We start from the raw sequence: 13,638 nt of genomic DNA, 5'->3' as shown, positions 1-13,638 counted from the left end.
GATCTTTCTGATTTAGTTTTTCCCTGGTTTTCATATATAGCATCACTCAACTCTCTGGATGATTCCGGCTGTAAGGGCATGGCCGAATACTTGTCCCATCGTAGCCAAACTAGACCTGCAAGAATGAAAATGCCTATATTACTACTACTAATACTGCAAGAATACTGGACACGTTGTTGTATTGAAGTTTACTATTACTACTATTAGTGCTACGTGTCTAGCAAATACAAGCTTTTGGATAACTGTCATCCTTCATATGTCGGGAAGACTTTCGATTAACAGATAGCAGTACGTCATGCTGAACGGTGAAATGTCAATTGAAACGAAAGCGGCATCGGGTGTACACAAACGATGTGTAATAGGACCTCTAATATTTTCTGTATGCATTAAAGATTTGTCAGACCAGGTTAGTAGTACTATCAGATTCTATTGTCTGCTGGGAGTATTCCCGCTGGATGATCGTAAGGAAATTCAAAATAACTTACAGAGGGTGTCCACTTGTGTCCTTAATGGCAGCATTCATTAAATGTGGATAAGTACAACTTAAAGTCCATAACAAGGACAAATAGCCCGGTAGTATCCTATTACAAGATTAACGGTAAACCTGTGGGGCCTGTCATAGCATTTACATACCTAGGGGTCTAACGATGCAACTGATCAGAACGAGTACGTGAAATCAATATTTGTGAAGATATATGTGTTAGGATGATTCTAGAAAAGTATAGTACATCTGTAAAAGAATTGTATGCAAGACGATAGTAGCAAGTCTTGTGGAGTACTGCTTCAGGATTTAGAGTCGCTGTTCACCTGGCGTGATAGCAAGCATTGGACGAATTGAGAGATGCGCTGCTAGAATCGGAACATGACGCTGTAGCGCATACTAATGTGTACCTGAAATGCCAGGAGAACTTAAATGGGAGTCTCTGGAAGAAAGAGATACTTATTTCTCGGGAAAATGTGTTCTATTAATTGGAATAGTCGTTATTACAGGATGACTGTGTGAATTCTGGTGCTTCAGTCGTATACAGAGTCATACAGGTAGCTGCCGCCTACCATTGTCATTTTATGCAACCTGAAAAGCTATAGCTGGCCTTCATAGACCACGGTAACTATTAGTCCTACAGAAAAAATGAGCGGGACCTTTTTGTAGTAAATTTAATGTAGTTAAATTGTGTACTGGGATACGTTTTCGCTGGAGGTCACTGTTCTACAGTTACTCAAGAAAGACGTACGAAAGTGACCTTCAAACGCACCTCCATCCCACATTCATCCCTCATTAGTCAGGATTTCTAGTTCGTAGTTCGTGGCGCTCCTTCCTACCACGGTACAAGAATTTCCGGCTACACGAACTATTCCCGATATTCAATCTTTTTTGTTCTCTATTGATTGGGCTATTGCGCCACTAGCCAGTCGGGTACTTTGCTAACATTATTAATCTACACATGCCCGTGAGGGTAATGAATAAAAAACTAATTTTGTCACCGTTATGCTAAAACTAATTACGTTTGCAGTTCGATCCAAACTTAACACTTCCAGCGCAGTCGTTTCGTAGTTAGAAGGCCCTAACGAATAAAGTGATGTAATTGTTTATTTTATGCTGTCAAAATTCACAAAACAGCTAGATAAAATTTACGCAAACATCAATTTTACAATTTATGAGTGATAGACCTAGACTAAGCCGTGGCGTAATGAGGCCAGTCAGTGAAGACCAAAAATGGTCGAATGTGGGAGATACGAGGGTTGTCCGGAAAGTAAGGTCTCCAATGATCTCCAGTCGGGACGGACCGAGCTACACTATGTGATCAAAAGTATCCGGACACCTGGCTGAAAATGACTTAAAAGTTCGTGGCGCCCTCGATCGGTAATGGTGTTGGCCCAGCTTCCACTCTTGCACGCACACGTTCAATCAGGTGCTGGAAGGTTTATTGGGGAATGGCAGCCCATTCTTCACCGAGTGCTGCACTGAGGAGAGGTATCGATGTCGGTCGGTGAGGCCTGGCACGAAGTCGGCGTTCCAAAACATCCCAAAGGTGTTCAGTAGGATTCAAGTCAGAACTCTGTGCTGGTCGGTCCATTACAGGGATGTTATTGTCGTGTAACCACTCCCCCCACAGGCCGTGCATTATGAACAAGTGCTCGATCGTGTTGAAAGATGCAATCGCCATCCCCGAATTGCTCTTCAACAATGGGAAACAAGAAGCTGTTTAAAACATCAATGTAGGCCTGTGCTGTGATAGTGCCACGCTAAACAACAAGGGCTGCAAGCCCCCTCGATGAGAAACACGACCACACCATAACACCACCGCCTCCGAATTTTACCGTTGGCACTACACAAGCTGGCAGATGCCGTTCACCGGGCATTCGCCATACACACACCCTGCCATCAGATCGCCACATTGTGTACCGTGACTCGCCACTCCACACAACGTTTTTCCGCTGTTCAATCGTCCAATGTTTACGCTCCTAACACCAAGCGAGGCGTTTACCGGCGTGATGTGTGGCTTACGAGCAGCCGCTCGTCCATGAAATCCACGTTTTCTCACCTCTCACCTCTCGCCTAACTGCCATAGTACTTACAGTGTATCCTGATGCAGTTTGGAATTCCTGTCAACTGTCAACTGTCGGTGGGCAATGTCAGCCACAGACTAGGTCGGCCTGTACGCTTTTATGCTGTGTGTGTTCCTTCACGTTTCCGCTTCACTATCACATCGAAAACAGTAGACCAAGGGATGTTTAGGAGTGTGGAAATCTCGCGTACAGACGTATGACACAAGTGACACCCAATCACCTGACCACGTTCGAAGTTCGAGAGTTCCGCGGAGCGCCCCATTCTGCTCTCTCACGATCTCTAATGACTACTGAGGTTGCTGATATGGAGTACCTGCCAGTAGGTGGCAGCTCAATGCATATAATATCAAAAACGTATGTTTTTTGCGGTGTCCGGATACTTTTGATCACATATTGTAGCTTGAATCTGACAAAAGCGCCTTGTTCCTTGCTTCCCCACTATTCTTGCCAGTCCCACGTTTATTCCTTGCGTTGCAGCCGTTAACGATGAAATGGAAAATCGTCGCTCCCCCCAAATGGGAATTGCGTCTTGTGATTAAATTTCTGTGCTTTATGGGGTCAATTCTTATTGACATCCATCGCCAGTTGACCGATGTGTATGGAGGAAAATGTATGGACGTAAAAAAATGAGCCGTACAGACGCGCACGACGACGCCGGCTGTGGGCGTCCGTCAGTTCGGACGAGAGAGTGACGAAAGTCAAAATAGTTTTGCTTGCGAATCGGTGTGTGACTGTGCGAGAGGTTGCCGAACCGATAGGGGGCGTCTCTGAGACTACCGTGGACCAGATTTTGACGGTGCCGCGGATGCCCAGTGAACACGAAAAAAAATTGCATCGAAAGTACCCTTAAGTTTCTGCGCCGTTAGCGGGAAGAGGGTGAGGAATTTCTAGATTCAATTGTAACCGGGGACTAGACGTGGGTTCACTGCTTCACGTCAGAGACTAAGGAACAATCGAAACAGTGGCGGCCTTCCGGTTCTCCAAATGTCAATAAGTTACAGGAAACGCCGTCAAGCAGGGAAAGTGATGGATCCGGTATTCTGGGATAGAAAAGGCGTTCTGCTGGTTTTCTACCTGGAAAGAGGTACACCAATCTTTCGGCAAGGTACTGCGAAACACTAACAAAGCTATGCCGGGCTATATAGAGCAAAAGGAGGGGTCGACTAACAAAGGGAGTTCGTTCGCACCATGACAACGCCCGCTCTCATGTCGCCAGCACCAAGATAGATCTCATCGCCAAATTCGTCCTCAGCCCGTGGTCCAAAGGCTAGCGTTGCTGCCTGTGGTTCACAGGGTACCGGGTTCGATTCCCGGCCGGCTTGGAGATTTTCTCTGCCCAGGGACTTGGTGTTTGTGGTGTCATCATCATTTCATCACCACCACTCGTTACAATGGTTAGATTGGATTATGTAAAAATTGGTCTGTGTAATATTTGGAACTTTGTACGGGCGTTGATGACCGCGCAGTTGAACGCCCCACAAACCAAACATCATCATCGCCAATTCGGATGGGAAAACATTGACCATCCTCCATACATCTCTGATGATGATGATGATTTATGGTGGAGGGCGCTAAACAGTAAAGTCATCAGCGATACATCTCTGGTTTGGCTTTCAGTGACTAGTATTTGTTCCCCAACTTGAAACATCACTTGGAGGGACTGAAATTCTCAAGCGACGAAGAGCTCAAGGCAGCTGTCCATTCCTTCCTGCACGAGTCAGCGGGCGAGTGGTACGACGCGGGTACGAAAAAGCTTCCGGAGCGTCTCCAAAAATGCGTCAATCGTGACAGGGACTACGTTGAAAAATAGCTGAAAGTCCAAGCTTTCAGAGTCTGTTATTGGTTTTGCAATAAAGTGATGATTACTAGGCCTATGTGAAAAAGTACTCGAAGAGCTTATTGTAGAAAATCGTTAATATTGGTACAAATATACTCCTCCTTGCACTCTGTGGTGGCGTTCAGACTCTGTGCGTAGGTGACTACAGTTACTAGTTTCCGACCCTAACAGTCTAAATATGGCCCTGTCACTTAGAACATCTTGTAGACCTACAATCACCTTAGTGATGTCAAGGCTTCAGAAGGAAATGCAGATCTGAACAGTGATACAGCTTATTCATACTGCAGTAGATTCTAATTTTTAATTATGCGCTAATGCGATAAAGAAGCGATGAAATTTGGAAACTGTTACAGCTATTGGTGTTGGTGCTGTTGGTCTGTTAAACGTATTACCCTCAGCGTGAGTATACAAGAGGTTCACCACTGAGTCACTAATACCACCAAAACTGATTTGAATTTAATATAATTCGTAGGCTGAATTTCAACGATAATACTCACGAGAACACACACATCGAAGTTTTTAGTCTAAGAGATTGAAAATAAGTGATACGTGTTTCCCAGAGCAATGTTGAATTGAGAGTCAGTCCAGAGCACATTTCATCATAGGAATAACGAAAGTAATTCATTAAGTTTATTTCAGCAAAACTGGTTTTACAGCGTTATCAGATGTGATATTGCTTCAGAGAAAACAATATTTGTAACGGAAGTATTGTATCCTAGATCAAAATCCTCTAAAACATTTTTTCCCTCACTTTACTTCTGGCGGTAACACGTTTTTGCCATCAACCACGATTTCCGATAGCCAACTGCATCTTCATCATTAAGCAGTCCATAAATGTGAAACTGGACTAGAACATTACTAACAGCAACAACCAATTCCCATATAACACTTGGAATTAGCCAGTCTAACGTACCTGTTATTAAATAAAACCACAAGCTGGATGTGCGTCTCTGGTAGTACAGGGATTGGACAAAAATTTTGAAACTCTGAAAAAGCATTGCCATGCCTAATATGCTGTAGGAAATCCGTTGGTGTTCAAAACAGCTTCCAGTCGTCTCTGAATAGATCAATACAGACCCTGTAAGGTTTTCAAGGGAATTTTATACTCTCTTTCCTGCAAAATAATAAGTTCACGTAACGATTATGGAGGTGGATAGCGATCACGCCCACTTCTGTACTAAGTAGATCACAAAGTTTCAATAATATTGGAATCTGGTGGCTGGTGGTCACGGGAGATGCGAACAGATATTGTGCCATGGGATAGATCTGATGACGCAGAATGGTCACATAATCCTTGGCGGTAATGCGAACTTGAGGAGTAGCCATGACAACCGTGAAATACCCTGATATGGCTGCCCAAATCATCATCGAGCGTACGCCATGATTCATAATTTGGATGTAAACACGGACAAAAGTTGCAACCAGTGTGACACGAAACTCTTTCGACCAAATTACATCCGTCCATTGCTCCATAGTACCGGTTTTATGACTTGGGCACCACGTTTTCTTGTTACGGACATTCGCATCTCTGATAAGTGGTTCAGGATTTCCAGCTCGCCCTGCAATTCGTTGCTTACGGAACTCCCTTCGTGGTGTTTTTGCGCTGGCAAGGGTTCGCGAGAGTGATTTTGAGTTCTGTAGTGGTTTTTGCAGCTGTCGTCCTCTTATTTTCTTTGTCACTAACCTCTTCAACGATCATCTACCACGATCACGCAACACACACTTTCCTCCGCGTTGTGACTTAGCGGCTGATGATTTCCCGCTTTCCCCGTATGCCTTAGATATCTTCCATGCGTTGCATCTTGAAACGCCAAACACCAACATTTTGCCCACGTTCGAGTGCACTGAGCTTCGACGTAATGCACTGTCAGCTACACAGAACACAGTTATAACCACGACACACTATTGCAACGTACTGAGGACACGGCACTGCTGCCGTTCGTGCTCAAATACAACAGTGCAATCTGAAGGTTTAGCCATCATCTGCAGTCGTGTTCAAGTATCCGTTTCTCGCGATGTTTCCATATTTTTGTCCAACCCCTGTGTAAGTGGTCCTGAAATTATTGCTTTTCGACGCAATTGTTTTGCGAAGATCGTGTTCCGTTTAAACGTAAAAACACACAGTCTTCTTGCTGAAGTAGCTGGGTCTGAAAGTGCCGGCGAAATTGATCCAGAATAGTGGATCACTTTTTTTGATGTAGGTCACTGTGCTAATTCTGTATCACCTGACAACAATTTCTGAACTCAACACACTTCTCCGCAAGTCGTTGCCATAGTCATTGAATGTTTCGTAGCCTTTGCACCGAAAGTCAAAATACGTTGCTATATCTATAGTTCTTTTCGAAAGGCTGCAAGTTGATATCAGAGTGAGGTGAGTAGAAATACTGTATGTGGTATAAAATCTGTAAACTGAATTTGTATTTCCTTTTACAGGATCACCTACATCCACTTGCCTCTGCAGAGCAAATGGCTGTACGTAGGCACCGAGCGTGGGAACATTCACGTTGTAAACATAGAATCCTTCGTTCTGTCGGGATACGTCATCAACTGGAATAAAGCAATCGAAGTGTAAGTATGCACCTTTTAATTACCCATGTAATAGACAGTTTCTTGAAACTATTTATTTATTGTATGTGTCAGATATTCTTTTCATGCTAGAAACCACCACCATAAATATTCGGGGTGGTGGTGGTGGTGGTGGTGGTGGTGCCGCCGCCGCGAACAGTGTAACTAACAGCATATGCAGCACAAAAACTCCCCCCACAACTTTATCGTAACAGTCAGAGTGGTCTTCTTTTGCGTCCGTAGCAGTATAACACTGATACAGAAAAACTGGATTCCACAAGAGTGACAAGCTTGTTGTTGGTTCACTCTAAATAAACAATTAGTACACACGACTGTGATGTGAACGCATTGCTCTGACGCAGGCGGCTCAAAGCTTTTGGGTTAAAATTATACAAATAGTAGAAGTTCTCGTCAGAGAGCTTTGAAATAGGAAAGTGTGGCAGAGAATTAATATGTAGTTGTTTATTGATATAGACAATTTCAGCCTTATAGCAACAACTTACGCTGGTAAGAAGTGTTCAAAGTAACGACCGCCAGTCTCAATGCACGCATTACAACGGCGCATTAAAATATTGTCATACTCTCTGACATCAGTGTTTTTTATTCTATGAGACAGCCCGCTAGCACCCTACATCCCAGCTCATTTTAATTTTTAACTACTATTACACACGCACGCACACGCACACAATAGGAAAAAATACATAATAGCGAGTTAAGGCGATTCCACTGGAAGTGGGCCAGGATTCCCACTTCCAATCCAACGGTGTTGTTCAGGAGTACAGGGACATTAATACAGAGACGAGATGTTGTGCTGTCGTGTTAAAACCACATCCTCTCGCAGACAACTAGTAGTACTCTACAACTGTGGCAGCACATCTCAAATGACTACCAGGCGACATGAAGTATTCGAACACATTAGTAACAAATAAGGTACTGTTAGTATATCTTATTAAATATCGGCCCAAAATTTCGTAGAAAATAGCTACTGCTGATCTTAGGAGACGGTGGCGTATGGACTTACATTTCTGCCAACGAAGATATTGCCGCAGTTGAAAACGCTGTCAAGGTTGAAATAAATCTCATCAGTGAACATACCTTCTCAAATTCTACTGTGCGAGCAGTTCTTTGCCGATAATCGTGCCCAGCTCTGTAGCTAGAACGAGCCAGTATCCACGGCGTTAAATTTTGTGTGATAAAGATGACGCCTGTTGTGAAACTTTTCCGGGCACTACATCCTGCTGTACCGTATATAAAACCCGCCGAGCTAGCCACGCGGTTTAACCCGCTGCTTCTCGAGCGGGAAGGCGTGCCGGTCCCCGGCACTAATCCACCTGGCAAATTAGTGTTGAGGTCCCGTGTGTCGGCCAGCCTGTGGATGGTTTTTAAGGCGATTTTCCATCTCCATCGGCTAATGCGGGCTGGTTCCCCTTATTCCGCTTCAGTTACACTACGTCGGCGATTGCTGCGCAAACACTGTCTCCACGTACGCGTTCACCATAATTGCTCTACCACGCAAACATCGGGGGTTACACTCGTCTAGTATGAGACGTTACCGGTGGGTAGAGGGGGAGGGAGGGGGGGGGGGGGCACTGGGGGCCGAACCGCACAATAACCCTGGGTTCGGTGTGGGGTGGCGGTGGGGTGGGTGGACTGCTGTGTCCTGTTCTGACGTTGTGAACCACTGAGGGCTACGGCGGGACGAAGTGTCTCCGTCGTTTCTAGGTCCCCGGTTCAACGGTTCAACACACACACACACACACACACACACACACACACACACACACACACACCGTATGTAAGGTGCGTCTCTGCTAGTTACTGTAACATGTTGCAAGCTGAACTACTATCTGAGATAATTATTCGCGATCTGTTGCGTCAATGTGCTCTAATTAGTTCTAGCAATTATTGAAGTTCGCACTTGCGAACGACTCTGACAACGAAGTGTGGCTTTGCAAACATAGGTTTGTGTAGTCCATTGTTGTACATGCGTTCTACTAAAAGTAGCAGCTGTAGACACTAGAGTTTCTCAGACAAGCACTGATTGCACACACGAAATTGGCTTTCATTGCTACAGTATTGATAAATTATAAGAGGGTAGAAAAAACTAATAAAGGATGTAGTCAACACAATAACGAAGCTGAATTCTGTATATTTTCACTCAAACCTCAAGAATAAACATGACGGCCTTATATAAAATCATTCAGTACGTATTTTTCCGCATCGAGGTTACATAATTAAGGTCGTAACTAAGTGCTGTTAAGATGGTGTGAATAGCAAATAAAATTGGCACATTCTCCAGTTAGGTAGGCTACCGTGGAAGCAGAACCAAAATGAAAGTCTCGACTGTGCGTTAATAACAGTTTCATCAGTGATGCTGTTTTACTGTCCCTTAAAGTTCAACACTAAATAGAACTATCGCTTGCGGAAAATTACAGTCTACTCCTCGCAAAAACACATGGCATTGGAAAGCAGCTGGAAAATGTATAAGATCCGATTCGCTGCTCAAAAAAATCTCACCACTAAAACTTTGAAGGGTTCAAATATTGGGATAGGACTGCAGTCCAGAGAACAAACTACCCAGACTCTCCATCAAATGTAGACCAGACCCGGTCGTGCGAAGAAGATTGGCCGCAAAATATCGCGAGGCGCAGCAGCGCCGCCAGTAACAATTTCGGGAAATATTTCCACTCTAGCCATGTTCACACTTTCGTACAGAATATCATTGAAAATTACCATAATTAAAGTACAATATTTTTTATAACTATACATATTAAAATGAGCGCCTCTTCATGTTGGTCACTTCGCAATCTTACAAAACTTTGCAACATATTACACTAAGTAATATTGAAGCATGAAATGGTGGCAGCACGCACAACTTTTAAAATCAGCAAATACAAGTAAATATTTCTATACAGGGTGTCGCAGGTGAAATGGTCGATATTCAGAGATATGACGGGAATGATCATTCGAAGCAATAAAAGTCATGGGCTTCTCTAAAATGCATACTTTAAGAGCTGTGAGCACGTCTTCATCTTCGATACTGTAAAACAAATATCTTCTGCTGAACAAGTGCCCGTAACTCTTAAGGCATACATTTTAGAGCCCATGTTTGCTAGACATTTTTGCTTCGAATGATTTTTCCTCGTATGTCCCTGAATATTGACAATTCTTCTTAGGATACTCTTATATCTCCCAACGATTTGTCAAAATCTGTGTACCTTTTCCTTCTTTTTGAAGAGGCAGGGCAATTGAATCTTAGTATGAAATATACATTTATTGCTTCCTCCTTCAGCTTATCAGAAAGTATACGTTCGGATGTTTTTGATCTATTGAGGAGTTTGCCGCTGGTTAAAAACATTCGAAATTTCAGTTTGTATACTAGGATTTTCCATACATTGATTGGCGATATAAGCTGCGACTTGCTTGACCTTTTGTCCACGTTGCAAAACTACTCGGTTGGAAGTACGCCAGTAGCTGCTTCTCGGAAACACCCCTGTCGGAAAGCCCAGGTAGCCTAGCCTCCGTAGCCGCCTGGGACACCAAACCTCTTTTAGGGATTTCCGGCTGTTACCTGCTGTAGCCCGCCTTTGTACTCGGCGCCATGCTCTGGTCAAGCTTATGAAATTCCACCTCGCCGCTGCATTCGCTTCCCAGGGCAAGCAAGAAGCCAGCAAGTCTTGTGAACTTGGGACCCTGCCGCACTTGGACGCCACGGCAGGTCTGCTGGCAGCGCTCAGGTCTGACAGTACGAGAGACCAGCGGAGACTTCAGAGGAATTCTTTCAGTCTACGCTCAGTAGAAGAGCTAGTGGCTTTGTGCGAAAGTTCTAAATAAGGAGGGAATGCAGGAAAAGGCGTTCTGAGTACATCCCTTCATTGCTGGTCGAAACATGTAAGAGTTATTTCACACGCTGTATGATGATTTAAGAAGTTACAGTGCTAAATTTTGCAGTTTTTTTTTTTTTTCAGGAAAGTAATCTCACCAGGGGAAAAGATTTTCGTGACCTGTCTAACCGGTAGGTAATTATTGATTGTCCGCAGTGATATTTACTGTTTTAGTTGCGACTATAAAGTGTACATAGAAGGGATTTGTCAGTTTTTGTTTGAGAAGTACGTTATTATAGACTGAAATTCACTTAACAATCCCCTAAATACAAAAAGAACGAAAGGTGCCTCATTTGTTTACATATATTATTTCCTAAAATAATTTCAGCGCGTCTGATGTATCGGACCCATTTTCTGCAGCCGGAGATGTAGGTGTGTTATTTCGGCCTGGAGTTGGTTTTGAGGAAAACATCCATAGCCCGGATGGTGAAATGTGTGTTTTCTGTGATGTTAAGTTCTTGTGATTGGAGCATCTGGAACAGGCTGTGACGAAATAGACGATCGATGACTTTCCACGATTTTCAGTGGGCCGGAGTCCAAAAGATTCGTTATAAGTAGTTTGAACGTGATTATAAGGTGAAGAGGCTTATTTTAACATCTACATTTATACTCCGCAAGCCACCCAACGGTGTGTGGCAGAGGGCACTTTACGTGCCACTGTCATTACCTCCCTTTCCTGTTCCAGTCGCGTATGGTTCGCAGGAAGAACGACTGTCTGAAAGCCTCCGTGCGCGCTCTAATCTCTCTAATTTCACATTCGTGATCTCCTCGGGAGGTATAAGTAGGGGGAAGCAATATATTCGATACCTCATCCAGAAACGCACCCTCTCGAAACCTGGCGAGCAAGCTACACCGCGATGCAGAGCGCCTCTCTTGCAGAGTCTGCCACTTGAGTTTGTTAAACATCTCCGTAACGCTATCACGGTTACCAAATAACCCTGTGACGAAACGCGCCGCTCTTCTTTGGATCTTCTCTATCTCCTCCGTCAACCCGATCTGGTACGGATCCCACACTGATGAGCAATACTCAAGTATAGGTCGAACGAGTGTTTTGTAAGCCACCTCCTTTGTTGATGGACTACATTTTCTAAGGACTCTCCCAATGAATCTCAACCTGGTACCCGCCTTACCATCAATTAATTTTATATGATCATTCCACTTCAAATCGTTCCGCACGCATACTCCCAGATATTTTACAGAAGTAACTGCTACCAGTGTTCGTTCCGCTATCATATAATCATTCAATAAAGGATCCTTCTTTCTATGTATTCGCAATACATTATATTTGTCTATGTTAAGGGTCAGTTGCCACTCCCTGCACCAAGTGCCTATCCGCTGCAGATCTTCCTGCATTTCGCTACAATTTTCTAATGCTGCAACTTCTCTGTATACTACAGCATCATCCGCGAAAAGCCGCATGGGACTTCCGAGACTATCTACTAGGTCATTTATATATATTGTGAAAAGCAATGGTCCCATAACACTCCCCTGTGGCACGCCAGAGGTTACTTTAACGTCTCGCCATTGATAACAACATGCTGTGTTCTGTTTGCTAAAAACTCTTCAATCCAGCCACACAGCTGGTCTGATATTCCGTAGGCTCTTACTTTGTTTATCAGGCGACAGTGCGGAACTGTAGCGAACGCCTTCCGGAAGTCAAGAAAAATAGCATCTACCTGGGAGCCTGTATCTAATATTTTCTGGGTCTCATGAACAAATAAAGCGAGTTGGGTCTCACACGATCGTTGTTTCTGGAATCCAACTTGATTCCTACATAGTAGATTCTGGGTTTCCAAAAACGACATGATACTGGAGCAAAAAACATGTTCTAAAATTCTACAACAGATCGACGTCAGAGATATAGGTCTATAGTTTTGCGCATCTGCTCGACGACCCTTCTTGAAGACTGGGACTACCAGTGCTCTTTTCCAATCATTTGGAACCTTCCGTTCCTCTAGAGACTTGCGGTACACGGCTGTTAGAAGGGGGGCAAGTTCTGTCGCGTACTCTGTGTAGAATCGAATTGGTATCCCGTCAGGTCCAGTGGACTTTCCTCTGTTGAGTGATTCCTGTTGCTTTCCTATTCCTTGGACACTTATTTCGATGTCATTTGTGACGCTCGTAATTCCCAATACCTTTTTCCCCCATTTCGCATTTTGGGTAATGAGATGAAGTGTCCCTTGTTGCTGGCCTCATCTACATCTGACAGATAAGATTCGGAGTCAAAACTGCCCACAGAGCTCGGGGGAAAATAACTAGGTAGGGGTGAGCGGCAGGTGTACTGGCAGGCCTGTCGGCAGAACCTCGAGGCGGACGCTCTACCTGCAGAGGTGCCACACTCAAGTAGATGCCATGTGCGAGTGGCTCCATTGCGTCCCACGCTTCTGTCTGGCGTCTCTGTCAGCAGAGCTGCCGTGCCATCCCGATGCGGCAGGGTCCTTAGAGTGATGGTCCGTCTTCGACAACCAGTCATGAAATTTCAACAGTTACAAACTTCACAGTTTACATGTCACAGACTACTGTGTTGTTTTTCTAGGTGATGCCACCGTTAGTGTGGCAGGCAGTTGTTTGTGTGAGGCATATGTTTGAAAACTCCTCATGTTTCATAACATATTGCTCATTCCAGACCTCGTACCACCAGAAAAGTATTTATTCCAACAAGTGGCCCCTTACCGCAAAACAGTCTGTTTAGGATGCTCTACTATCTGTATAATTTTGCCCATAACGTTTTGAGAAACTGTGTATTCTGTTGGAAAAACAATCTGGCGTCACACGCAACGACTG

At 44.2% G+C, this 13,638-nt stretch overlaps 1 protein-coding gene across 3 annotated transcripts in view; it reads left to right on the top strand.

Moving 5' to 3' along the window:
* Nucleotides 1-13,638, top strand: part of LOC124721331 (syntaxin-binding protein 5) — a 1,049,372-nt gene that overhangs the window by 499,138 nt on the left and 536,596 nt on the right. For all 3 annotated transcript variants that reach the window (XM_047246245.1, XM_047246244.1, XM_047246243.1), the window contains exon 4: nt 6,839-6,973. In XM_047246245.1, the coding sequence (XP_047102201.1) occupies nt 6,839-6,973 (135 nt within the window). The remainder of the gene's footprint in view (nt 1-6,838; nt 6,974-13,638) is intronic.

This window comes from Schistocerca piceifrons, chromosome X (genome assembly GCF_021461385.2).
Source record: "Schistocerca piceifrons isolate TAMUIC-IGC-003096 chromosome X, iqSchPice1.1, whole genome shotgun sequence".
Classification (NCBI taxonomy): Eukaryota; Metazoa; Arthropoda; class Insecta; order Orthoptera; family Acrididae; genus Schistocerca; species Schistocerca piceifrons.
Note: the sequence above shows the minus strand (reverse complement) of the source record. Positions and strands in the feature narration are given on the sequence as shown.